The sequence below is a fragment of the Euphorbia lathyris genome, chromosome 10 (genome assembly GCF_963576675.1).
Source record: "Euphorbia lathyris chromosome 10, ddEupLath1.1, whole genome shotgun sequence".
Taxonomy (NCBI): Eukaryota; Viridiplantae; Streptophyta; class Magnoliopsida; order Malpighiales; family Euphorbiaceae; genus Euphorbia; species Euphorbia lathyris.
The window spans coordinates 66,553,524-66,578,948 of NC_088919.1; the positions used below are offsets into that span (position 1 = coordinate 66,553,524).

The 25,425-nt window shown below is 34.7% G+C and overlaps 1 protein-coding gene across 1 annotated transcript; it reads left to right on the forward strand.

The window, feature by feature from the left end:
• Nucleotides 1-1,075: 1,075 nt before the first annotated feature.
• LOC136208779 (protein TRANSPARENT TESTA 9-like) lies at nucleotides 1,076-16,624 on the forward strand. The gene is made up of 20 exons (XM_065999987.1): nucleotides 1,076-1,340; nucleotides 4,712-4,763; nucleotides 4,858-4,934; nucleotides 5,019-5,152; nucleotides 5,288-5,384; nucleotides 5,526-5,583; nucleotides 6,309-6,417; nucleotides 6,501-6,621; nucleotides 6,735-6,918; nucleotides 8,303-8,592; nucleotides 9,370-9,458; nucleotides 9,581-9,636; nucleotides 11,106-11,168; nucleotides 11,374-11,514; nucleotides 13,136-13,241; nucleotides 13,373-13,447; nucleotides 13,680-13,732; nucleotides 14,131-14,284; nucleotides 14,359-14,525; nucleotides 16,060-16,624. Exons 1-20 carry the CDS (start codon nucleotides 1,288-1,290, stop codon nucleotides 16,339-16,341), a joined length of 2,361 nt encoding a protein of 786 aa, XP_065856059.1. The 5' UTR covers nucleotides 1,076-1,287; the 3' UTR covers nucleotides 16,342-16,624.
• Nucleotides 16,625-25,425: the final 8,801 nt, after the last annotated feature.

Consider the following 25,425-nt stretch of genomic DNA (forward strand, 5'->3'; position numbering starts at 1 on the left):
TGCACTTATCTATGTTGTACGTATTTCTCTCTCAACCGAACGCACATTTCTCTCCCCTACATTACTCAAACGTCTCTGAAGATTTTTTCTCTGTTTAATTTTCATATAACTGTCCAGAGTTCATCAGAGAAAAAAAACACTCTTATGTTTTTCTCATTCCTTTTGAAATTGAGTAGTTTTCGAGTGTATTAATTAGATCGATTCTACACCGTACAATTCAGAATCGAATTATTGTTGTGAATGTGCCGTTTTATCTGGAGGCTACCGAATTTTAGACTGCTTACACAATTCAGAGGCAATGCCACAAACATCTTAAAGAAAGCGGCCTCATACGTGATTCATCTTATATTCTTTGGTTCGGTAATTTCGTTTTTTCTACCTTCTGTAATTCAACATAGACGTTAGAAATAAAATTGATCTTACGGTGCGTTTGGTATCTTATTGGTATAGGGATAGAGATAAAGACTGAGATAGGGATAAAGATAAATGGTTGGGATAAGGATAAAAATATGATAGTCGAGAATTATTATTCAATGTTTGGTATGTGAGATAGAGATAGGGATAAAATAGTATATTTTACTATTTTAACCTTATTTAAACTACATAACATTAATTTGAGGGATACGATGAACTTTTCTATCCTATTAAAATCGCAGGAGCTTATCCCACCTCCTTATACCACCCCTTCTTGGGTATAGAATTTGAGGGATAAGACTAATATCCCGCTCTTATCTCCCTAACCTATCTCTAAAACGAACATGAGATAACTCGTCTCAATTTTTTATTCCTATCCCTGTGTCTTTATCCCCTCTAACAAACACCCCGTTAATGTAAAATAATATTCTATAAGACTCGATATGGGCTGGGCTCACCTATCACATCAAAAAAATCCAAGTAATCCAAATATCCAAATCGAGTAGCTTTCCATGGTTGCTAAAAATAGTAATCATCGCCATTATATCTTCCCCGCCGTTAAAACGCCGTTACCGAAACGATACGTTATCGTAACAGACACGTCATCCTTTTCCTCCCCAACGCGAATTTCAAAATCCGATGAATAAACGTTGAAAGGTTGGTTATCCATCAATAAACTGACTACCAAACAGTCAAGCGCATTTCGCGCGGATTACAGTTCCAATCGGAATCATCCCCCAAAATGGAAACAAACAAAACCCCTAAATTCCTCCTCCAAACGCACTCTAAGAAACACTGAATCATCATCATCATCATCCACTTGTTAGATCCGCCGTATTTTTTTGTTGAGTTGAGCTCTTCGGATCTATCACCATGTGGCGTTCTCTATGGCGATCCATCGATCGCTTTTCTCTCCAGCATTTCAAGTAACTCTCTCTACCTGATTCTAATTTTTCTCTGTTTTTGCTCAACTTAATTAGGCGAATTATGCTGTCTGCTGAGTTTTTGTTTTTGTTTTTTGGTATGAAATTGCTTAGTATTCAAGTTGTTTAAGATTTTGATGCAAAGGAGTAGTTGAAGTGAGTAATGCATCAGGAAAGAAATCATTAGGATTCTCCGCAGTAATGCGGATTACCGGGAATCATTTGTTGGATGCGAAAATATAGATTTATTAAGAACAACAGAACAAAATACAAACCAAAGTAGAACAATGTGGCAACTTAGCACCAGAAACTCTATAAAGAATCTGTAATTTTACACTGTTTACAATCTGAGAAATCACTGACTGTATATTTAAAGACTCGTTGTCAAAAACACATTTGTTTCTATTCTAGCTATCCATATCCAATAAAGTTTTGCAAGGAAGGAGACCCTTCTAACCGTAGCTACTGTAGATTTTCCAGTGACCTTCCTGCACAACCCGCTGATAATTCCTCTCCGACATACAAGATACAGAGGTATCTAGCATCTGCTCTTGATATCTTGCCATATAGATGAATTCTGAGAGCAAGCAAATTAGAGATGTTCAATGGTTTCATTCTCCCTGTTGCAGAAAGGATATTGAGTGTTAAGGCTTGAAATTCCATTTAACAATTTGTTTTGGCAGAGAGTTTTTCTTCTAAAGCTAACCAGGCAATGAAACTTTGCTTGTAATACACCCATAGCCCCAAACAAGTTTCCACCAACATACCTTGTTGTTTGAATGCTTCAAAGCTTGATATTATGTACACAGTGTTTCAGTGTAGCTCCTAGACTTATGCAATTTCCAGGAAACCTGATCCTGTCTGTTCATTCATAACAGATTTAATGCCTCCAGACATCTGCAATTTTTTTGCCTTAATAGCCACATCAGCATCAAAGAAAGAAATAGAAACATTTCGCTTTTTTATTACTAACTTTTAAACCAGAAACATCCCCAAATCTTTGAAGAATACTGATTAACTCCTTAATAGAGCCAGCCAAACTCAGCTTTACAAAAGAGAAACAAATCATCAGAAAAACAAAGATGATTTAATTTTAGTTGCTTACATCCCCAGTGAAACTGAAAAATTGAGGAAAAATGCAATCTAAGCATTCTGGACAGGTATTCCATGACCAAGACAAACAAAAGAGGGGACATTGGATCCCCTTGTCTCAAATTTCTCTACCCAAGGAAGAAATAATGAAGATCACCATTGAGGGAGATTGAGTAAGAGGCAGTCATTACACACACCATATTCCGGTTACTGAGTTTAAATGGGAACAGAAATCATACAAAATTTCTTCCAGAAAATCCCAATTGACACCAGTGGCGGATCTAGAAATTTTCGAGAGGGGGGTATCGGCAAGAAAAAACACAAGAAGAAAGGAGGAGAGGAGAGATTTTTTTTAGAATAGAGTTTTCCTAAAATTTGGAAGGCCATGTTTAAGATTTTATTCTTTTTTTTTTTTTTGAAAATCCAAGGATAATGAATACAATTTTGGGATGGAATAATTAAGGGGGCTGAAAAAATGAAAATAGAGACCTATTCTAGTGCATAGGTATTTTGATTTATGGAGTAAAAAGCAACTGAGAAAAATTCTCGTAATTTAGGAGAGATTAATGGATAAATAAGATAATTAAAATATTGTTTATAATAGGCTTAATAGTATACATCAGAAGCCCCCTGAACTTGGTCCAAAGAATAGACAGTCCCCTGAATTTATAGAGTCTAACCCTATGACTTGCTTAAAGTGACGTGATTAACCCTCTAAATCAACATGACAGAACAATAGAGAATTTGGACAAATTAAAAACTATATCATTTTAAGCAAGTTCGGGGATAATATAATAGTATTAGCAAGTTTAGGGGGGCCAATATGTCACTTAAACAAATCAAGTGACCAATATATCAATTTAAGCAAGTTTTGCTAACGAAACACCCAACAAGGGAGGAAATGACCTTTTAACAGAGGCGGAACCACAGGGGCTGTGCCCCTCTAGATCCGCCACTTATTGACACTAGCATATGCCTTTCCAGTGTCAGTCTTCAAGGCATAGTTAGGTTTGATATTGCCCCTATGATAGTTTTCAATAAGCTCACGAGCCAGTAGAATGTTCTCAACAATTCTCCTCCCAGGAATGAAGGCAGATTGATTCCTGGACACAATCCTAGATAAGATTTTACTCAGCCTATTACAAATCACTTTTGTGATTATTGTATAACACTATGTAACAAGAGATGGGGCTACAATCATCTAAACTGTCAGCAGAAGCGGTCTTAGGAACAAGAAAAGTAGCATTAATTTGTTCAAGAAGAGTACCTGTTTGAAAAAATTCCTTTACAGCTGCAAAAATCTCTCTTCACACTGTATGCCAACTCTTCTTAAAAAATAGGTAAATCAACACCTGGACTCTTATTATTACTAATGCTCCATAAAGTTGCTTTAGTTTCAGCATCAACAATAGGAACAATAAGACAACCAGCTTCATCACTATTCACAACACTACCCACTCGGAAGACCTTAGGTTGACAATGTAATCTACCCTCACTTTCTGTTCCCAAAAGCCCTTGATAGAATTGCACCATCTCAATCCCAATATCCTGTGGACCCATAAGAAGAATTCCAACAGTATATATATATATATTTTAGAGGCGGTATTGGTGGTATTCATTTGAACCCCTGGCATTGGTTGCCTTTCACTAGTGATTTTGTATTGGTTTCCTCTCAAGAATTTGTAAGTGTCATGATGATGGCACTATGTCTAATTGAGGATACAGGTCAGTTTGGCTATTCATCTGAGCTTTAGCTATCAATTTGATCATTCAACTTTGACATTTTTATTTAAATCAGTTCAAAGTAATACATGTCAACGCACTCAAAGCTCATTTTAGGTCAAATTGATATGGATCAAGCTGAAGGCCCAACTTGATCCTTTATCTGTGTAATATAGTCCTATTAGTAAGCAATAGATGATACACTTAATTACCAGCATCAAGTATTACTCATCAAATGTCTAGCAGGAACATACAAATTAATTTAAGTCTTGTTTGATGATATTCTATTAGAGTTTTGATAATTGTGATGGTTCCCTGATTTACGAAGTAAAGAAAGAGAGAAGAACGGGAGGAGAAGAAAGTGGGGGATGTGGAAGAGAAAGAGAAGATAAATATGCCAAAACTAACTCTCTTTGTGATTTGGAATTGAGAAAAGATTTTTGCAGAGCTGTTTACATATGCACTTTCTGTTGCTATATGTAGTATACTCTTGCTATCCTTCTTATCCTCATCATTATCATTGTCATTGTTATTGATATTTGATGCTGTTTTGAATGCAGATATGTAATTAATGAATTGCGTGGGATCAGAGTTGTTGATAAGCATAATAGGGTAACTTAACTCACCTCTTTGTACTTTTGGAAAATTTGTTGAAGAAGTCTGATATTATTAATATAACCGAGTCTTACTTGTCTTTCTTCTCCAGGAATTAGTTGTAGATCTCCTGCAGTCTATAGTGGAAATAGTTACATACGGCAATAGACAAGATCCGTTAATTTTTGAGTAGGGATTGCTCATAATCTTCTTCTAGAATTTCAGTTTTTGTATCTTGATGATATTAACTGAGTTATTTTCCATTCTCCGCAGATGTTTTATGGAATACCAAGTAATGGCAGAGTTTGTCCGTGTGTTAAAGATCAGCAAAAATTCAAGGATTGAGGCACCATTACTTCAATATCTTAGTATAATGATCCAAAACATGGATAGTGAACATGCAATGTGTAAGATGCAAAGCATCTATTTTTATTATGTATTAGTCATTTTTAGCTCCCATTCTACCAAATTATTGTGTTGGTTAATCTACTACTTGTTCTTCGATTAAGTATAGTGATGCATTTGATGATTACATAACTCAGACTACTGCTTGAGCAATGACTACATCAACAGCATTATAGGACATCAATACAAGTTTGATGGAGGAGATCTTGCTCCATATTATATATCATTTCTAAGGTTCTTTCTATTGCTTCTCTAAAACTTTAATTTTGTTGAAAACTCATGTTGCATTTTTCCGTTTATCTTGCTTGCATTTTACAGAAATGGCAGTGCAGTCCTCTGACTATTATTCATACCCTATTTTTGTTCCTATACCAGAGCAGTGAGCAGCAAAATAAACAGAGATACTCTGTGTCTTCTTGTGAAGGTTCATGGGGTAAGTTAAACTAGTGCATACACGATTTCAACACTTACTTTTTAGGCATGGTTTAGCATGCAATTTCTATCAATGTATTGATCATGTGTTCTATGGAAGCCTAGTATGGAAGCCAAGATCTTCAATAATATCACCATAATTATGCTTACACTAATATGAAATTACAGAAGTGGTTTAATTAAATTGCAACTTTTACATTTGGAAACTTTATCCCCGTTATGTTGCTGTTGTATGAGTATTATTATATATATATATCCTAACTACTGACAAATCAGCTCCTCACTAATTTATTCTATAGATTTTGAACAGTTATTTGTATTCTGTGGCAAGTTGATGATTGCTAAAATGCCTTATATTCTTTTTGTGCTGGACTCGAAACAATTTTTTAGGGTCTGTACATATTTTTACTTAAATTCCGGTTCAAACTGTTGCTGCAATTGGTCCATTTGATTGTTTAATTGAGAATGCCTCAAGGTGATGGATGAAGAGGATGGGGGAAGATGTTTTATTTTTGGCCTTTTCTTTTAAACTGTAGGTAGAGAAGGGGTTTCACATCATTAAATTACTCAGAAAAGTGGTTTCGCCTTCATGCAGTCTTACACACATGCATTTCAATTCTAGCATATTAGAGTGACTAGAATTTCATGTTCTCTGAATACATTTGTGGAGTCTTAGGCATCTCTTCAAATAATGATTTGTGATTTGTGTATGCAAACTGATTGCAGGATGTTGTACTTTCTTTTCCCCTGTACAGCGAGGCTCTTAAATTTGCTCAGCATGGGGAAAAGATGATCCAGACAGCTGTACGTGCATTAACTCTCAACATATACAATGGTATTTATTGTTGTCTGAAGTTTTGGATTACATCAAATAGAAGGTTAGGTTTTGCTTCTAACAGAATTCTTTTGATGTTGTAGTTAGTGATGATATGGTTTTTCAGTTTGTTTCATCTCCTCCGGCCTCGAAGTACTTCTCTGACTTGGTTCATAGTATAAAAGAGCAATGTGTTCGTCTAGATGGGCTTGTCCTTACTACAGAGTATTATTCCTTTGATCTCTTAGAGAATATTCTATCATTTAATAAGTAGTAGTAGTACTAACTTCGTGGTAAGCAAATTATCAATTTGAGAAAGACTTTTTGACTTGATGCAGGGATGCAAATCAAAGAAGAAAGATTCTACTTCTGGAAACTGATAAAATTGCTGATGATCTATACTACTTAAAGGATATTCTTTCTGTTGGCGAAACTTGCTTAAATGAAGTGGTTACCCAGAATCTTCTCAACATTCTCGTATTTCCAATATTGCTTCCATTACTGCAATTCCAACAGAATGATGTGAGATATATTTTCCCTTTATGTCAGCTTTTGTATTCCTTTATTAGTTATTTTATTTATTTATTTTTCTCTGAGAGTACTTGAAGATTTTATTAGTATTTCAGGAGACTAGCCTGTGGTTAGGAATCATATTTGAACTTGCTTGAAGAGTATTATTTATGATTTCATGAATTATCTTAGGTTTTGGGTAGATAATCAGCTGCACTATGGTAATAATCATTTCTGGTTGAGTTCTGTTCGTATTGTGTATCACGAGATGCCCTTTGATGTTTTGCATACTATGTTGTTTGTGGCCTTTGATGTTTTGCTCATTATGTCGTTTGTGGCTATGTCTAGATGTTAGCCTTTTAATTAGGCTAACACACTGTTTAGTCCCCCTATTTTGAAAAGCACATTACAAGGTCCCTACCTTTTGTCAATATTAACCCTTTGGTCCTTTTGTCAATTTTTTTTAGATTTTTAACCAGAAAATAACATAGTAACATATTCATTTTGTATCGTACTATGGCTGTCTTGAAAGCTAAGATATGTTCGGTTAAAAATCTAAAAAAATAGACAAAAGGACCAAAGGGTTAATATTGACAAAAGATAGGGACCTTATAAGGTATTTTTCAAAATAGGGGACTAAACAGTGTGTTGTGTAAAAAGGTGGAGACTAATAAATTATTTACCCTTTAATTAATTGTGTCTGCGTGTAAATTTATGTGTGCTTTTGCTTAGTGTTGTTTTTTTTGTAACTGCTTGCTGCCATGATTGAGCAGTTACTTGTTTTGTTTGCAGTTATGTTTGTAAGGCATATTCAAGTAATGGAAACTGTGGGATAGAGTTAAGTTCCTTTTCACCAAAACAATCTGAGGTTGTCTCTGAGGAGGCCTTAATTAAATAGCAAATATAGGTACTGAGGGCAGAAAATTGAAGAACAAGCCTGATTTAGATTGGATCTTAATCACCAATCGTATCATAACTCGATGACAGTCATCGGCCTTAGCAGCAGAAAACTTATATTCTCTTATATCTTTTTCTTGTCAACTGTTGTCTGCTACTGAGTTATATATGAAAGGCCGAAGCATCTGATAATAATCTTGAACTACAGGTGCTTCAAATCTTTCAGTTTGCCACATCTAATGTTCATATCCTAGAATCACCTCTGTACTTTTTCCAGAGGTGCGTGGCTTCTGATTCTTGTAATATAGCTAGGATCCAATTCTCCCAGTCTTAGATACTCTAACACATATTTCACAGAATCACATACCTTTTAAATTATTAAGTACATAAAACATTGTGTTGGAAAATGTGGAGAGGTTAGAAGATAGCATGTGGAGTAACATTTATTTTGAAGTTTTTCGTTATTGATTATTTCATTTACAATTTGATTTTATTTCAGGGTTCAAATATATCTCCTACCACTTCTCTGTATATAATTTCTCTTCTTCTTCAAGTTGTTGGTGGAAAAGATATTATTAACTGTGTGGCTGAAATTATTCTGTACCCTTACATGGAAAATCTGAGAGATGCTGGTGGAGGCCGTGTGGAAAAATTCCTTTTAAACCATTTGAATAGTGAGGGGAAATTATGTTCTGGAACAGAAAGTGATTCAAATCTTCTCAGCAAGCATATGTCGTCCAATGGTCATTCTGTAAACTGCTCTACGGATGATAATGTATGTCCGGAAAGGTTTGTAGATTTTGCACATTATAAAGGTTCTTGCTTTTTGATGTCAATTAGAATATCCATCTTGAAGGAAGAGGCATTTAACACTTCTTCGATTAAGTTTGTTTACCAATTATCTGTTAATGTTTGATTCTTGGATCCTAAGTGAAAGCCTGCACAAGAACCAGAATTTGATGGATTCTGGCTGAATTTGAGGTCTTACTAGTGGATTAAATTAAATGTACTGCATACATTTGTATGTAGCCATGCTAAAAGCCTATTACATGGTCACATATGCTATAGTAGTATATAATATATGTAGATTCATCATGCAAATTGAAAGCCTGAAACAAACATCTAATTTGCCCAAGTGAAAATAAACTCGATTTCTTATTGTTGAGGTATCATTTTTTCCTCAAGGAAAATATTAAATTTAATATGGGTGGAATTGCTTAACATTCAGTTAGGATTAACCTCAGACATAAATTAAGGCTTCTTCTTTGTAAACAGAAGGTTATTGAGTCCTGGAAGACTCTATAAAAAGTTGAGCAAGGCTCTGCTCTCAAGGCCCAGCTATTGCAAAAAGTGATCTTCATGCACTAACCTTTTCTTGCGCTAGGCATTTTGTCGTGTATGGCTGAAGGCTTGAGGAGAGTCCAATTAGGCGTTAAATATTTGTTGAAGTATCATTGTTGGGCAGACTGAACTGTGGTGCAGCCTAATAATTATTTCTCTATAGTGTAACAAGAATTATATACTACCTCAGTGGTTAATGCTTAGGTTTAATTGCTTCTTGTGCAGGGGTGGAATACTGGCATTAATATTGTCTGAAAATCATATGCTCTTTCTGGCTTCTCTTTTTCTATTGCTTACTTTGTCAGAAAGTAAAGGTATCATTTATTTACTGATTTTTACAAAACATAAAGTGCTTGTACTTTGTAAGAAATTAGTTTATTGGTTTGTGTTAATTGTTATTGAATTACTTCTTTTCCTGTTTTGCTTGGGGGTACAGATATTGATTATTTATTGGCTTCTATGCTTGGAGTTACTGCTATGCAGCATGGGATGGTAAGTATTTGATCGAATATATTTTGCATCGCTGTTAAATTCTTCACTCCAATTGCATTTTAAGTTTTCTAACAATATGTTTTGAATGAAAGTTACCAATTGGCAATAAACACATTTAGTTTGAGTGCTGGATTGGGTGAATTTATGGTCATTTTTTTTTTTGTACCTTGGCAGATGATAGGGTCAAAATGTCACTTCTGTAAATGACTTGTTATTGAACTGTCAATACTTCCTATGATGCTTTGGAATCTGTTGGGATGGTATTGTAGATTTATGCTTCGGTTTTATATATGCTTGATGCATGTGCCTCCTAGGGAAGATGCAGAGTCTGGAAGATATTACTTAGAAGATTTTCTTTCTATTTGATGGGAGAAAAATATGATATCCATCAATCTTATTTTTCACTGAAGTCTTGCTTCCATCCTAGTTAATTCTTCGTTAAAAGAATATCCAAAATTCTGTTTTGCAGTCTCGTTTGTGTGCAATTAGCATGAATATGACGAGTGAATGCCATATAATATTCCAGCAGAGGTGATTTTAGTGCCAGATGGTTAGGACTTCTCTATAGGTGGTGTTATGCAGCATAATGTTATGTCTTTGTTTTTGATGTTTGTGGTCTATTATTGCTGTTATCTATCTGATGTTTGTGTTAATTTACTGCTAATCTCGAGAGAGATGGAAGTTTTGTGTTAGTTACGTCCATGCCTAGTTTCTGCAAGAAGGCAGTTAAGTTGCTGTAGGAAGTGAATGTCATGCACTCCTATTTATTCTGAAAGAAATGAAACAAAAGCGAGCAGTATTTTCTAGCAAAAAGGTTCTAGAGATAGAAGGGTTCTTTGTAAACGAGTCCTTAACTGAAGAGAGATCAAAGAGTTCCCTCTCAAGGAATCGAAGGCTTCTCTCTAAAGTCTAAACGAGCCCTTAATAAACTAAGCAGAAAATAAACCCAATCCCATAACTAGATCCTAGATCTTTGGGTCATATCAGTTGGCTGATTTAGATTCAAATCACAACTCAATTGAAAGAAGCTTATTTTAATGGAAAGTGGTCAGCTGTTTGTATCCTTTTGTGTGCACTCCTGTTTGAGGATCATATCTTTTTCTGCTGCACCATGTCATCTTCTTATGTGTTATACTTTCTTTCTAGATCTTTTTTACCCAACAACCAATTCCTTCAAGCTTAGCTTCTAATATGATTTGGTGAAAACTTTGGGCTGGTTATATTGCCACCTAACTTGTCTTTTTTCTCTGCTTTATACCTGCTGTATGATGAATTGTGGACTTATCTAATCACGATATAATGCTTCCTGCATTCTTCGAAACTCCATGATGAGGGTTGAGCTGTTCAGTGAGATATTCAGACCATATAAACTGTTTCACCTAGTAATTTCATGAAGAATTAAACAATCTTTAATTTGAGTTGAGGGTTTATGCACTATGTTTTCCTGATGTTTACAAATTGATTTCCAGGATCATGATATCTCAACTTCACAGGCTGTTGATGGTAGTATTCTTGCAAAGTTTATGCCACAGGTATTATGTATTACAAAATTATGGTGTCCCTTATTTTTTCAATTTATTTTTTGTGGCTTCTATAACAATATGCAATCTTATACTACCTATTCTATGCTCCACACTGATGTGTTAAATTATTTCTTTTACTTGATGCAAGACCTTGTGTCTTGGTTCGCAGTGGCCTTTCATTCCATGATGAATATGTTGTTTTTGTCTTCTACAGATTTTAAATGCATTACTGAAGGGCTTAGCTAGTCAACTGCCTATAGCTGCAGTAGTACAATGGCATATGGGGTGGTTGTTGCAAAAGCTACTGGTTTTACAAGGAAAGATGCTTGATGATTATAATTTACTCACTTTTAATGTAAGGATGCCTCTGTTTTTATACATTTTCTGCTCTTCCTTGCATATAGATATTCTTCTACTTGCCTGGAATAAAAGAATCGCATCTCTTTCTATGCATGTTGGACTGCTTACATTTAGTTCAACACTGCATAGTTTTTTTTTTTTGTTGTTTTTTCTTTCCAAAAAGAAAATTTGGAAGCTTTATCGAGGAGTTCATTTGGCACTCCAAAAAATACCGAGTATTTTCTTAAATTTTTCTTGAAGCAGTGAGTGGTTCTGGATTAGATTCTATTCTATTACTCATTCAAGTTATTGATATAAAATGTGCTTTTACAGTACAGATTTATGGGAGGACATGATTCTGGATCTGGGTGATTTATGGTTTTATTTTAGTGTATCCTGTCAAAATTTCCTACAGCAGGGAGTCAGTTTGGTAAGGTTATAGGAAAGTGCTGAGTAGGATTAAGCCAATAGTTGGAGGACCAGAACTACAGTATCTAAATCTCGTGTTATTGGTGGTAATATGTGAATGACCTTGCTCCAATCCTTGATCTCTCATTAGATTGCATGAATAATCATTACAGTCAAATGATGAAGCAGAAGAATAATTGTTATTATGATCAACAAGTGGTTTGAAGCTAGCAAAGTTTTATGCTATGGATTTGAGGATGCGTTATAGATAGGCCTCTATTTGAAAGATTAAGATCAACCTAATAAAGATTGTGGGAAGGCTAGCTTTGGGTCTACATCTTGGGGAGATTTTCTACAGACAAATTAAGATGAACTTACTGAAATATATTAAGCTACTGGTGGATGATACTATAGAATAGGAAAGATGGGGTGGATTTTCCATTTATATAAATTCATTTTTAACTCATACAGATGGTCACTGGACTTGTGAGCGAATCTTGTATTATTTAATATTGGGTAAATTTCAAATAAAACCCTTGTGGTTTCACTAATTTTCAGATAAAGGACTGTGATTTACTTTTTTTTCAAAGTAAGGACTGAGGTTTTCAACTTTAGCAAAATAAGGACTTTTTCGATTGATACTATTAAAATCACCCTTGACGACATCAAAAATGACATATATTTTAAGAACTACTAATATTCTAAGCAATTTTAATTCTTCAACTTTTTTATTTTGAGATTATTTAGATGATGTTTGGTAAAGAGAGAGAAAGTTAATGTTTAGAGAGAGAAAGTTACAAAAAAGATGATTTTCGAAAATCGAAAATGTAGTTCATAGCAAATATGACATTGAACAACTTTAATTCTTGAAAATTTTCATTTTCAGGTCGTTAAAGATGGTTTTAATAGCATTAATACAAAAGGTCCTTGTTTTCTTAAAAGTGCGAAACCTCAATCCTCGTTTTGACAAAAAGTAAACCACAGTCCTTTATCTGAAAATTAGTGAAACCACAGGGGTTTTATTTGAAATTTACCCTTTAATATTTCTTATATTTACAATATCTCACAGTACTCATATTGCATTGCTTTGGTTCATTTTGGGCTTCAATCCTGTAATCAAAACAACAGAGAAATCATTGTGTCCCTTGCTATGGCTGCTTATTGAATTTAATTTACAGTTATCTCTTAAGCTTTTCTAAAGGTTTATATTTTCTAGTTCCCATTGACAGACCTCATATCAGCAGTCCTATGAACATTTCCAGAAAGAACTTGATGGATGCTGGTTTGATTATATCCTGGACACCTTGAGAACTGAATGGACAAACTGCAGAACGGGTAATTATTAAAATGCTATGCAGGGTTCCCCTGGGATGTGTTACGTCCTTTCTAGTTAACTTTATTTTGTATAGCCATTTATTATAGAAGCTAAAAGATTAAATCAAATTTATTTATGACCATATATGCAGCTCTGGAAAAACCTTCTACATCTAAAGATCCTTTTTTCCTATTAGAGTTTGCTGTTTGCTCGCCGATTACTGAAGGTATCGTGCGAATTGTGATTATCTACCCGGATTAAATATTTTCTCCGTAACACTTTGGAAATTTACCTACGTAATTTTTTCCATTCTTTCAGAATCAAGTAACATACTCTTCTATATATATATATATATATAAGCCTCTCCGTTATTCCGCCTTATTTATATTTCTGTATTCTTTCATCCTAATAAAGGTACAAGTACATCAGTGATGTTTAAGATCCACTATAATTTGCAGGTAGTGCATCATCTTCTTACCTTTCATGGCAGAAAATGGTTGACGTAGTGAAGGTATGTCTCATATGACTTACTAGATTTCCGTGGAAAGAGATGTTATTAATTCAAATAGGATGCTTAATTTAATAAGTTCATCTCTAACAACTGTTGGCCTTCTGTTCTGAAAGTATCTGGTCTAGTTTATCTAACTTTTATGCGCTTGTGCATTTGTCTGTTCTTGACTAAAACTTGATATAACAACTTTTGGTCTGAATAAAAGTCTCTTTTTGTCAAGCAATTAGTTTTGGTTTCGCAGTTTAACCTCTAAAAATCACATGACAAATCAATCAAGCATTTGTATTAAGAAATGAAAGTCTTGTTTATGCTGTTACCGCCTCTCCATAATATTGTCCATTTCACACCTTTGGTCTTATGCGTGAATATAGAATAACTCATAATTATTATGTGTATAGGTTTTCATTCTCCATCTTCAGTTGATGGCTTTTATTACTAATGGAGAGTTCCTTGAAAGTCCCTTGCTAGCTCCTCTGAGCAGTCCTGTTGATTCTGGAAAACCCAATACTTCAGATCTTTTGTCTGTGAGCTTTGGGTCGGAGATCTCCTTAGGTTGGGCACCATAAACTTTTAGCAGTCAGTCCAACTAATGTTCCAAATGACACTTCTTTACTTTTTAATTGCAGGATCCAGTATACCTTGTAGGATTGCATTTTCAAATGCTGGTATAAGAGATATTTATCTATTACCTGCGGCAAGAGGAGTATCTGGGAAATTGCTTCTTGCAGAGAAACACCCCTTCCGCAGCCAACGAGGGGTTGTATTTGCCATTGCTCCATTGGCAGGATTGAATGTAAGTACTCACCATGTTAAACTTTAGCTTCTTTCGGTGGAAAATGTCTAATGATCCATGCAGGAATATGCTAATTTAGGTGAGGCTAGACAGATCAATGAAATTGGTATAGTAATCAATCAAATAACTGTGGTTGGCCTTCTTGGCTTCAGCAGAATTTGTTTTAGTGCCAGTTTTGTTTACAATGATTCTGGTGCTAGGTACTCATACGGGTGCGGGTGTGGAAATCGACATTTTTAAAAAATATGACACGGTACGGCAGGGACACACCAAACTTTATAAATATAATAAATAACTTTTAGAAGTCATTATACCATCAATAACATCCATAATAAGTCATTAACTCATAAAAAGGAAACATTTAATACTAATAAACTATTTAAACTACCAAAAAAGGGGCGGCTGCTATATTCTTTTCTTTATATTTTGATTTCTTTTTTTAATTAGTTTTTTTTTTTACATATCAACCCCTCTTTTTTGTAAAATTATTAAAAAAAAAACTCTATATTCTACTTAATTAACTCAGAAGCTGTGTCCCAAAAGTGTTCCCGAATTGTCCCCATAAAAAAGAAAAAAAAAAGAGGGGAAACTTATTTTGGAGTGTCGGAGTGTCCGAAAATCGTACCTTAACCTCCTAGAAGTATCGGTACTTCCTAGTTCTGGTGGAACCTTGTGCTCTTCTACTGGTGTTGGGATTTAGAGTACTACCCGTCCATGTATGTAATGCATATAGAGCATTACTGCAAAACTTCTAGGTTATGAATTGCTCCAATTTCAGGGGAAAAATATCTTTGCATCTATTGAACTCTTAGCATGATAGGCATGAATACGATTTCCACAAAAACTTTTGTGTCATAGTCATGTCAACCTAATCTGGTAGGTGTCGATTTGGTGTCGTGTTTTCGGATCACATGTAATTTACTATGTACGTATATTAATGACGATATTTAAAAATATAGGAGTTTATGGTACTATTTTTAAACATTTTATGTGATTTTTGGATTAATATGTTAACACTGGCCATCTAAAAGTCCACTAATATCATGTTGGGGGGTCGTGTAATGTGTTTATAACAATATAGGATTGAGTCATGTTAATAATTGTAATTTTATTATCGTTATTAATAAAGGTGACATATGAAAACATGAGAGAATATAACAATGCGTGTCAATTTCATGTAAACTCAAAAATGACACATTAACTACTAAGCTAAACCCAAATATTAAAATTACGTGTCAGATTTCGTGTCGTGTAAACGGACCGTGTGTACTTTTGCCACCTCTACATTGAATTCCCAACTGTGCAAATTTCACTAGTCTGCGTGTAATTATAAAATGCATAGGATGCAAAATTTCAGTCCTAAACCATATATCAGTTGAAGAACTCGGCAGTCTCCCGTTATTCGTCGGTTCATTTATGTTATCACAATGAAATTTCTTGCTGAGTATTCGACTCAAACAATCGAACTTATTTCTGATCGGACTTGAGTTTTAGAAAGCTGCTGTATTGACATTCTGTTTTCCACTTGAAACAGCCGAAAATAGACGCGGATCATCCTACATGGCTCCATCTTAGAATAAGGGAGTTCGACCCACGAATACCAAATGCAAGTAAAGCTAACGGCAACAAGTCGAAGACATCGAATCATACATCAGATGGGAGATGGACTCTTGGTTTTTCGAGCATCGAAGCTTGTGAGGCTGCTCGAGTCGCCATACTCGAGGAAATCAATAAGCAGAGATCTTCTGTGAGGAGTGCACTTGCTCCATTACTCGAACACAGCGATGAGGGTGCAAGTAAAGCTGACGATTTGTAGGTGACTTAACTAGCCATTTCTCGCTTACTTTTCTTCGAAGATTTTATAAATTGCGACTCAAATAGAATGAATATGAATACTTCGGCGTAGCAAGTTTAGTGATCATACTGTTGAAATATCACTTCCCATCTGCGTGAGAGTGTTTTCTTTTCTCGTTCTGTGTATAATTTCACAATGTAACAGTTAACGGTAATAGGAAATTCTTACAATAAACAAAATCTTGAGCTTCTAAGTTGTTAAGAAATGAAGTAACTTCTCCAAAATTAAACAATTGCTACTATTATTATTGTTCAACTATTATTAAACTAATCTGTTATTAGTTTAACTATTACATGGTGATTAATATTGTCATAAATTGTAAGGTAAAAAAGTTCTTATGCCTTTAGTATAAATAAGGCTTGTCATTTCTTTATATTTACTTCATTTAGTTTTTTTCGTGTCAAAATCGTGGCATCTCATATATATGTTTTATATGATATAAATGCTAAAAAAAATGATTTTCATTATAGTAAATGGTTTTTTTTGTATCAGAAATTGTCATCTTTAGAAAAAAACATGTTACTCGTGATAAGCTCCCCAAGATCTTTTAATAAATGCACTGGTACTCTGTACAAGTTTCAAAATTTTCTAAAACAATTTATAAAATCAATTAGAATCATAAAACTTTCCCAACTATGGTTTCACATTTATAAAAACAATTTAAGAGTTTTTTTTATCTGCTGTTGTTGTTTGTTGCTCGAAAAATGTGTTTTTTAAAAAAAGTAGTGATTTCCTGCTTTTGTAAAAGTCTAACATGAGGTAACCAACTAAACACCTTAAACTTTCCATTTTGAAATGAAAATGCAAACAAGAGAAAGGAGCAACCAAATACTCTCCAAGTCCAAAAAACCATTAGAAATGTTACATGAACACACCATTATTACTAACCGGATGATATGGCATTGTATAAAAAAATTCGAATAAATCATAAGAAAAAAAGTGGAGTGTCACAGGGCTACGCCAAATCTTCATGTGGCACCGAGATTTCTCCAAATCCTTAGCCCGCCAATCGATACCGAAAGGGTCTATTTTCTATACGTGACTAATGCGTCCGTCGGTAATCCATCTTGGAAGGTCTCCTTGTATATTAAACCTTGCTTTAGAAGGGGTACACACTATGGGCTATCTCGGAGTCCAAAGTGTCATTCGGGTTCCACCCCCATGGAGACCTCTCTCTTAAAGAAGGCTGAATGTTGGACTCTCCTAATCCTTAGTGGACTAGAGTGGATTGCTTAAGCTAGTACTACCGACTCAGGGGTGATAGAGATCCAATGTTAAAGGAATTCATGTCCCTTATAATGTTCTTTACACCAATTTGACGCTTATCCTTAACGATAATTGATATGTTTCATTCTCCACTCTTCGCCAACGCCTCATCATAGGTTTGCATTCCTTATGACCAAACTCTCGCCCTACATGGAGCTCACCGATTACATTAACATGAAACTGAAGTTGAGGGGTTTTTTTTTTTTTTTGATATTTTTTATAAGCTTAAGGATGAATTTGCAACTGATGTTTGAACCAACTAACAAAGTTGTTTTTTTTTTTTGGTAGAAGAGAAAAGAAAAAACAAACAAAAGCCCCACAAACTAGCCCGGGATTAGCCTAGGAAAGCTAACCCCCACTTGATCATCCGAAAGTAAAGAAGAAAGGAAGTCCGGAGGAGAAGAGAACGTTGTTACTTTACTGTAACATGCATTAAGAGTTAATTAATTAAATTATACATGCTAAAGTATGTTTATATCTGCTCTAATTTTTCCAATTAAAACTACTGCCATTCTATATCTATTTAATTAATGTTATGGTCTAGTGGATAAGAGATTCATTACCTTAATATAATATTTCATACAACCCAAAAATGCTTTGAATTTGGGCTAAATGAAGCTATTACTAATTCCTAGTTAAGAAGCCTAATATAGCTACTTATGCATATAGAAAAATTGTTAATTTAGTTAGTTCATACCTACCAATCATAAAGTAGTGCATGATACACATAAAAAAAAAAAAATGTTAAAACTATGTGTATGGTACGTAATTATATCACATTTATATTAGCAAAAGGCAAAAAGCATAATTCTTTTCTAAAAAAAAAAAAGCAAAAAATATAATTAAACCCGAACTTTACATGTTTTAAGGATCAAATCGCTGATAAATTTTTTTCTTCCAAATTGAGTCATTGATCATTGATTCTATTGGATTCAGGCCTTATTTAACTTTTTCGTCGAGTTTGGACAGCATGCGTCGTTAGAGCGATTTGTCCTATTGACGTGGACAGATAAAAATAAGAATTTATTGACTAGGATAGATAAAGAGTAAAAAGAAAAAAGAAATTACGGAAATCAATTTCTAGTATGTTCTTCCAAACTCTATTTTCTCCTCTCCCATTTTGCGATTTTAAGCATTAGGATCGCCAAATCTATCTTCTCCTTTACCAAACTCGGCGGAAAAGTTAAATAAGGACTGGATCTATAGCAGAATCAATGATCGATGGTTCAATATGGAAAAATAATTGATCAGATGCTTGATCCCTAGGTATAGTTCAGGGTCTTAATTATACCTTTTGCCTTAACAAAACTGTAAATACGATAGATTCTGTGAGGTAGTACTTCAGTAAATGAGATGGTCTTTTCGATATTTGAGATAAGACAGAAAGATGGTTAGGGTGAGATCGTTGATAGGCGACCCTAATGCGATGTCTAAGTTAGCAGAGTGCAGGATGGAGTACTATGCAATTGAGAGTGATTATAGAGAATATGTATATGTACATTGATTATGAGATTTCTAGGCGTATTTATAAGACAGCTTGACGTAATTTGGGTAAGTCACATTCTACTTATTTTGGATTACCTTGATTCTAGGCGAATCCGGCGAGATGTAGTTCGAGTTGGATTTGGAGACTCTCCCATTAGTACACGTGTCTGAGAAATGGAGATATCCTTATTTAGTTGAATATGACATCCCCTATTGCTCTAGACACTCATGTTCATTTAGGATTGGGACACAAGTACTGATATTTTGCATGTTAACAGATACCCTTTTTGAATCCAAAATATCTTTAACGTTTCTTTCGTCGGAGGGTTTTATAGGGCCCATTTAGTCAGGGACGGGTTCAAAATTTCATAAATTTTAGCTCTTTAGCTTTTTGTTTGGGGAAATGAAATATGTGAATGCTTAACGTTTAAAACTGTTTATCATTATCTGTTATTATGGTGTGGAGAATTTCGTAGCTGCTTGGTATGTAGCGCTATATGAAGTCAATGATCCGACTATGAAGGGTGAAAGTATGACCTTCTATAGAACTTCCTTTTTGAGAGTGTTACGGGGTATGAACTTCCATGTCTCTATCTCTTTTACGGTGTTGTCTAGAGCTCTACTCTAGGGCTAAACGATCGTTGGAACTAGAGATTTTGAGCAGGGCATTAAGCCTATGACTATCCCATTTTATGAAGTCCCTAGCCCATTGCATTAGGTTTGGGAATGTCTTGGCCTTTTGTGTGGTCAGTTCTTGGGATAAGGCCTTGCTCAGGAAATTTGATGCCATGTCGTATACTGCGATATCAACACTGAGATCTCTACCTTCTGTAATCTTTACACCCAATCTGGGAGAGATTCTCCCGGTTCCTGAACTAGATAGTTAAAGTCTTGAATGATTTTGTTTTTAGGTGTGGAAGTAATGAAGTGTTGGATTAATTCGTTGTCCATCTGATCGAGGGATTTAATGGACCAGGGAGTATATGTTTTCTTTCTTCGGCGATACCGCTCGATGGAGTCACACCTTTTAGTTGCCTTTTTTTTAGGGTGATGTAAAATTCAGATTGGCTTAAGGACCTCTTGGACATGCGCTTATGCTCTAACGTTGCTAGAAAAACAGTGTTGCTCATTTTTCTTCCATCGGATGGAGGGCTTGGTTTGCTAATTCTTCTAATGTAGGCGATGGGGGGAGTAATATTTCTCGAAGGAATCCTTCCCATTGCTTTCAAAGTATAATAAGGATGAGAATGACAGAGACTGGTTGTTCTGATTTTCTTGACCAGCCTGTGTTTTACTGTTGACTCTTCCTTGCATACCCTTTCTAAAGTACTTCAGAGAGATGTTTTTTCTTATCAAACGACTGCAATCCGTGAATCACTTAGTAGAGTAAGCAATGTAATTTTGGTTTTTTGCTAGTCTGGTGGCCTCTTCAGCTGTAGCCAGTTTGTCCTGTAGTACGGCCACTGTGACAGCTTGTTCGTTCATAACCTACTAAACGGTGCCTATAATATTGATAACATCCGAAAAATATAAGGCGTGGAATAAAGAAGGTACCGTCGCGCGGTAAAAACCTGACAGGAGGAGACAGCACATACGACGAGTATATAAAGGATACGTCCAAATAAGGAGCGGCTCAGAAGGGTACGCCTCATGGGAAGAGATCAACATCCGCCAGGTCCAAAGAGGCGGAACAACCCAGAGGACTCATAATAGTTGTTGAAGAGAGAAACAACGGAGAGTTAATAACACTAAAAGCTCTCATTAAGACATTAAAAGCCTCAAGCGCACCTAAAGAGAGAAACGCCTATAAAGTATTAAAAAAACATTAAAAGGGAGTTAATGAGATTGTTACAGAAAGGTAATATAAATACTCCCACATAAGGTGTTCTACAGGTACACAATTTCCAATTCTATCTTTTCTTCGAGATTACAATTTCATTCTTAGAGGAAGTAACTAATTTAGGCATCGGAGTTCCTCTCGACCGAGCATAACGACACTTCATAGGAACATAATACGATGCAAGTAATTTGTTGAATATCAAATATAAAGGAGCTTCTTGGTAATGCGGTCTATGAATTCCCTATCCACTGACTCTAAGGAACCCAAGGCTCTTCCACGCTAGTCGATCTCCGGCATGATCTAAAGAAAAGTTATGGGGTTGTGACTAGCGTCGTAGAAGGTGTTAGGTTGATGTCGGGCTATAGGGTTCGAATTATTTTCTTATTGAGCCATGGTCGTTTTTTGGTTCGATCCATACTCACCGCATCAATTTGATATGAGAGATTTTTTGAGGTACTACTATTGTGACTGAGATAATCTTTTCGGTGCCTGAGATAAGACATGGAATGGTCAAGACGAGACCGTTGACAAACGACTCCATTCCGATGCCTAAGTTAGCAGAGTGCAAGATGGAGTACTAAGAAATTAAGAGTAATTACAGAGAATGTGTATATGTACCTTGATTGTGGGATTTTGAGGCATATTTATAGGGTATCACTATCCTTAGATTCCTCAGAAGATAGGTAGACGTAATTTAGATTAGTCGTATCCTACTTGTTTCAGATTACTTTGATTCTTAGCGGATCCAGCAAGATATAGTCGGAGTTGGATTTAAAGACTCTCCAATTGGTCCACGTGCCTGAGAAAAGGCGATATCTCTATTTAGTTGAATCTGACAGCTCCCATTGTTTTTGACGCTCTTGTTTACTTAGGATGAAGACACATGTACTACTATCATCTCACATCATGTTATCAACTGTCATGTCAAAATTAGATTAAATTATTTTTTATCTATGAAAAACCTCTAAAATCTCCGATAGCCAAAACTAAACTATTCTCTCTAAGTGACTATTGTTCCCTCACACACATATATACGTAGGGACGGATCTAGAGGGGAACTAGGAGAGGTTTGAGCACCCACTAGTCGCTGAAAAACGTCGAAAATTCTATTGAAACTATGTAAAAACACCCATAAAATATCAATTTAGAACCTATAAATCACGAGAGATTACCGCGAACACTTGTATCAGTGAATCCTAGATCTGTCATCGTATGTGTATATATATTAATTGTTTTCACCCACATGGCCACGTATAATAGAGGAGAGATGCTTATTTGAAGCTTAAAAGCATAAAGGCATAGACACTTTTGAGTAGATAATGCCATATTTTACTTTTAATATTGCTTTATGAAAGACTATATTGCTTTAATTTTACTTTTAGCAAAAGAGAAAAAAAAAGCTTAACAAAGAAATCAGTGTAATGGGTATTATCTATCTATATATATATATATAACAAAAAATTAAAGGAGGTGATAGTGAAATAAGAGAAAAGATAAAGGGTAAATTACATCTATGACCCTTAAACTAGACCTAATATATATGTTGCCTCTTATATTTGGCTCAAAATTTCAATGGCTCTACCGAACTTTTAAAAGTTCGAGATGACCATTTATTCTTTTCCAATTGAAATTTTGGAGCTATTGAATGGAGGTAAATTGCACCTATGACTACTGAACTATACCCATTTTAACATTGTGGATAATGAACTTCAATTCTTAACGGTATGACCACTAAACTTTACACTTTTTAACACTGGTAGCCACTCAACTTTAACTAACTCCTCAAAATGACCGTTAACGACCTCAAAATGAAAATATTCAAGAATTAAAGTGGTTCAGAACGATATTTATCATAAAACCACATATTTTATTTTTCAAAACCACATTTTTAGAGCTTTCTTTCTCTAAAAGTTCACTCTTTCTCCTAACCAAACAATACCTAAATGATCTCAAAACGAAAATTTTCAAGCATTAAAGTTTTTTAGAATATCATTAACTCTTCGAATTTTTTATTTTGAGACCGTCAACAGTCATTTTGAGGCGTTGAGTGACCACCGGTGTTAAAAAGTGTAAAGTTCAGTAACATACTGTTAAGAATTGAAGTTCAGTGGCCACAATGTTAAAATGGATAAAATTCAGTGGCCATGAGTGTAATTTATCCCTATTGTACAGACAAGATTAGGTGGTTATTGAATGTACGGGAAAAAATACGGGGTTATTGAATCAATTGGACAAGAATAGGGGGTTGTTGAACGCAATTGAACCAGAATATGGGGTCATTTGTAACTTTTGAAAGTTCAGGGGTGCAATTGAAGTTTTACGTCAAGTACATGGGGCAACAGATGTATTAAGCCCTTAAACTATAATGCTACTTATATTATAGTCCATGAACTTCATTTCTTGACATAAAAATCATTTAGTTTTAGGGATAAGATGTAAAAATACTCTTACCTTACAGTCAAGAGTAATTTTATTCTTAGGTCTAAAATGATGCAATTTTACCTCTAATATTGGCAATACATAGTGAATTTACCCGTAATATTGGCAAGTTGAATCAATTTGAAAAATAATTTATCAAATTGTATTTTCAGTCATATATCTTGTTATCCACACTTCACATGTACGTCATTTTATCACTCATTAATAACAAATTATTAAATATGAAATGATGTGAAAAAATGAAAAAAATTAAAAAATTGTACTGTATTTTGCATGAGTTCGATAAAAATTCCAATATTTCGTCGAATTTATAAATATTTATCTCCAATTCCATTATTAAATTATAAAAAATATGATTTTTTTTTAGAACCAACTGATGTGCAAGTGATATAGAATAAGGAACAAACTTTATGTGTTTTATAATGATGTCTGAAATTGACCAAACTTCCAACACTAGGAGGTAAAATTGCACTATTTTAAACGTTAGAGATAAAATTGCTTCTAATTGTTAATGTTATAAGTATTTTTTGTACCTTATCCATAATCGAACCAACCTTGCTATCACGAACGTGTTCATGAAAATACTATTGTTAAAACATAATCGAACCAACCTCGTTCACGAACATGTTCATGAAAATTATAATCGAGCCTGTTCAACCTATAATCAAACCTACTCACAATTTTTCAAATCGAATTTCTCCTTCCTCAAGCTCAGCTCCTTTCTAAGTCAACCGAACACAGTCAAACTTTTATCGAACCGAACGAGGGGCTCGACTCCTTTATCCAATGTTCATTTAGCAAGTAACAAACAGTTAGGAATTAGGAATGGCTTTAATTACAGTTATAATAATTAATAAAATTGCATAAAACCGTTATTGGAGAGAAAAAGAGAGTATGGGTTAGTCTAGTCCTTGTGTAAATATAAAAATTCTGTTTCATTCAAACACTTCTTTTGTTGCAATTTCAGAAATTGCTTTGTGTTTTTTTGGTTCAAATTATTTTGGGTGCGCTTTGTATGTCTTTTTAGGCCAACAAAAGATACTAACTTTTTGACTCAGTCTCTGAACTCACTCATAAACACACTCATTTTTTTTGGATTTTTTTCATTATTTCTTGTTAATTTACTCTTTACTAATTATAAATTATGGATTAAATTGATCTTCTTTTCATGTATTTTAATGTAATATATATGTAATCGAGCCGAGTCGAACTGAGCTTTGGTAAGTTCATACTCGGCTCATTAGAAAATTGACGAGCTAAAATTTAAGCCCAACCTCAAAATCCTGTTTATGCGCTATTCACGAGCAACTCTTTTATTTTTCACGAGCTTTGCTCGTGATCAATTTATTAATTATGTTCATGAACTTTATTTGAGAACAACTTATTAATTATGTTCATTTGAAATTTCTTTAACACAAAACTAAAACATCATACAAAATTAAGTAGTTTTACATTTTCTCCTTTATAGAAATATTATTATTAAAAAGATAATCGAGTCAAGGTTGCTCAGAACGTGATCATGAACATTATAATCGAACTTCAGGAGCTTGTTTATTAACCTATAACCAAGTCTGTTTGTGAGTCGTTTATAAATCGAGCGGAACACTTTCGAGCTTTTATCAAGCCGAGCGACTCTACTCATTTACAACTTTAATAACACACATAAACTTGTCAATTTTTGCCATGACTCTAAACTTACATGATCTATAACACGCCTAATTTTGTCAGTTTTAGAGCTTTGGCACCATGAGCGGAGATAGGGTGGCCTAGAGATGCTTGGGCACCTCGGCTTCCGTGAATCACCTTTGATAAAGATGGTTCAGCTCCAGTGGCTTCACAAAAACGGGTTGATGGGGTGCAATTTGGCACCCCCAGCTTTTCAAGTATGTATTCACCACTGTTCGATACCCTTATTTGTTGAAATGACGTGAAACGTATTTAGGTGAAAGTTTGACTCAACAGTTCATGTTAACTTTATAGTCTACAAAATCAGCAAATAAGGGTGTCACGGGTCT

Bases quoted from the DNA above. Each gene is read 5' to 3' on its own strand.
- LOC136208779 (XM_065999987.1), top strand. From the start codon at position 1,288: ATGTGGCGTTCTCTATGGCGATCCATCGATCGCTTTTCTCTCCAGCAT. The intron at 5,584-6,308 runs GTAAGTTAAACT...AACTGATTGCAG, and splicing joins TTCTTGTGAAGGTTCATGGG to GATGTTGTACTTTCTTTTCC. The intron at 14,285-14,358 runs GTTGGGCACCAT...TTTTAATTGCAG, and splicing joins TGGGTCGGAGATCTCCTTAG to GATCCAGTATACCTTGTAGG.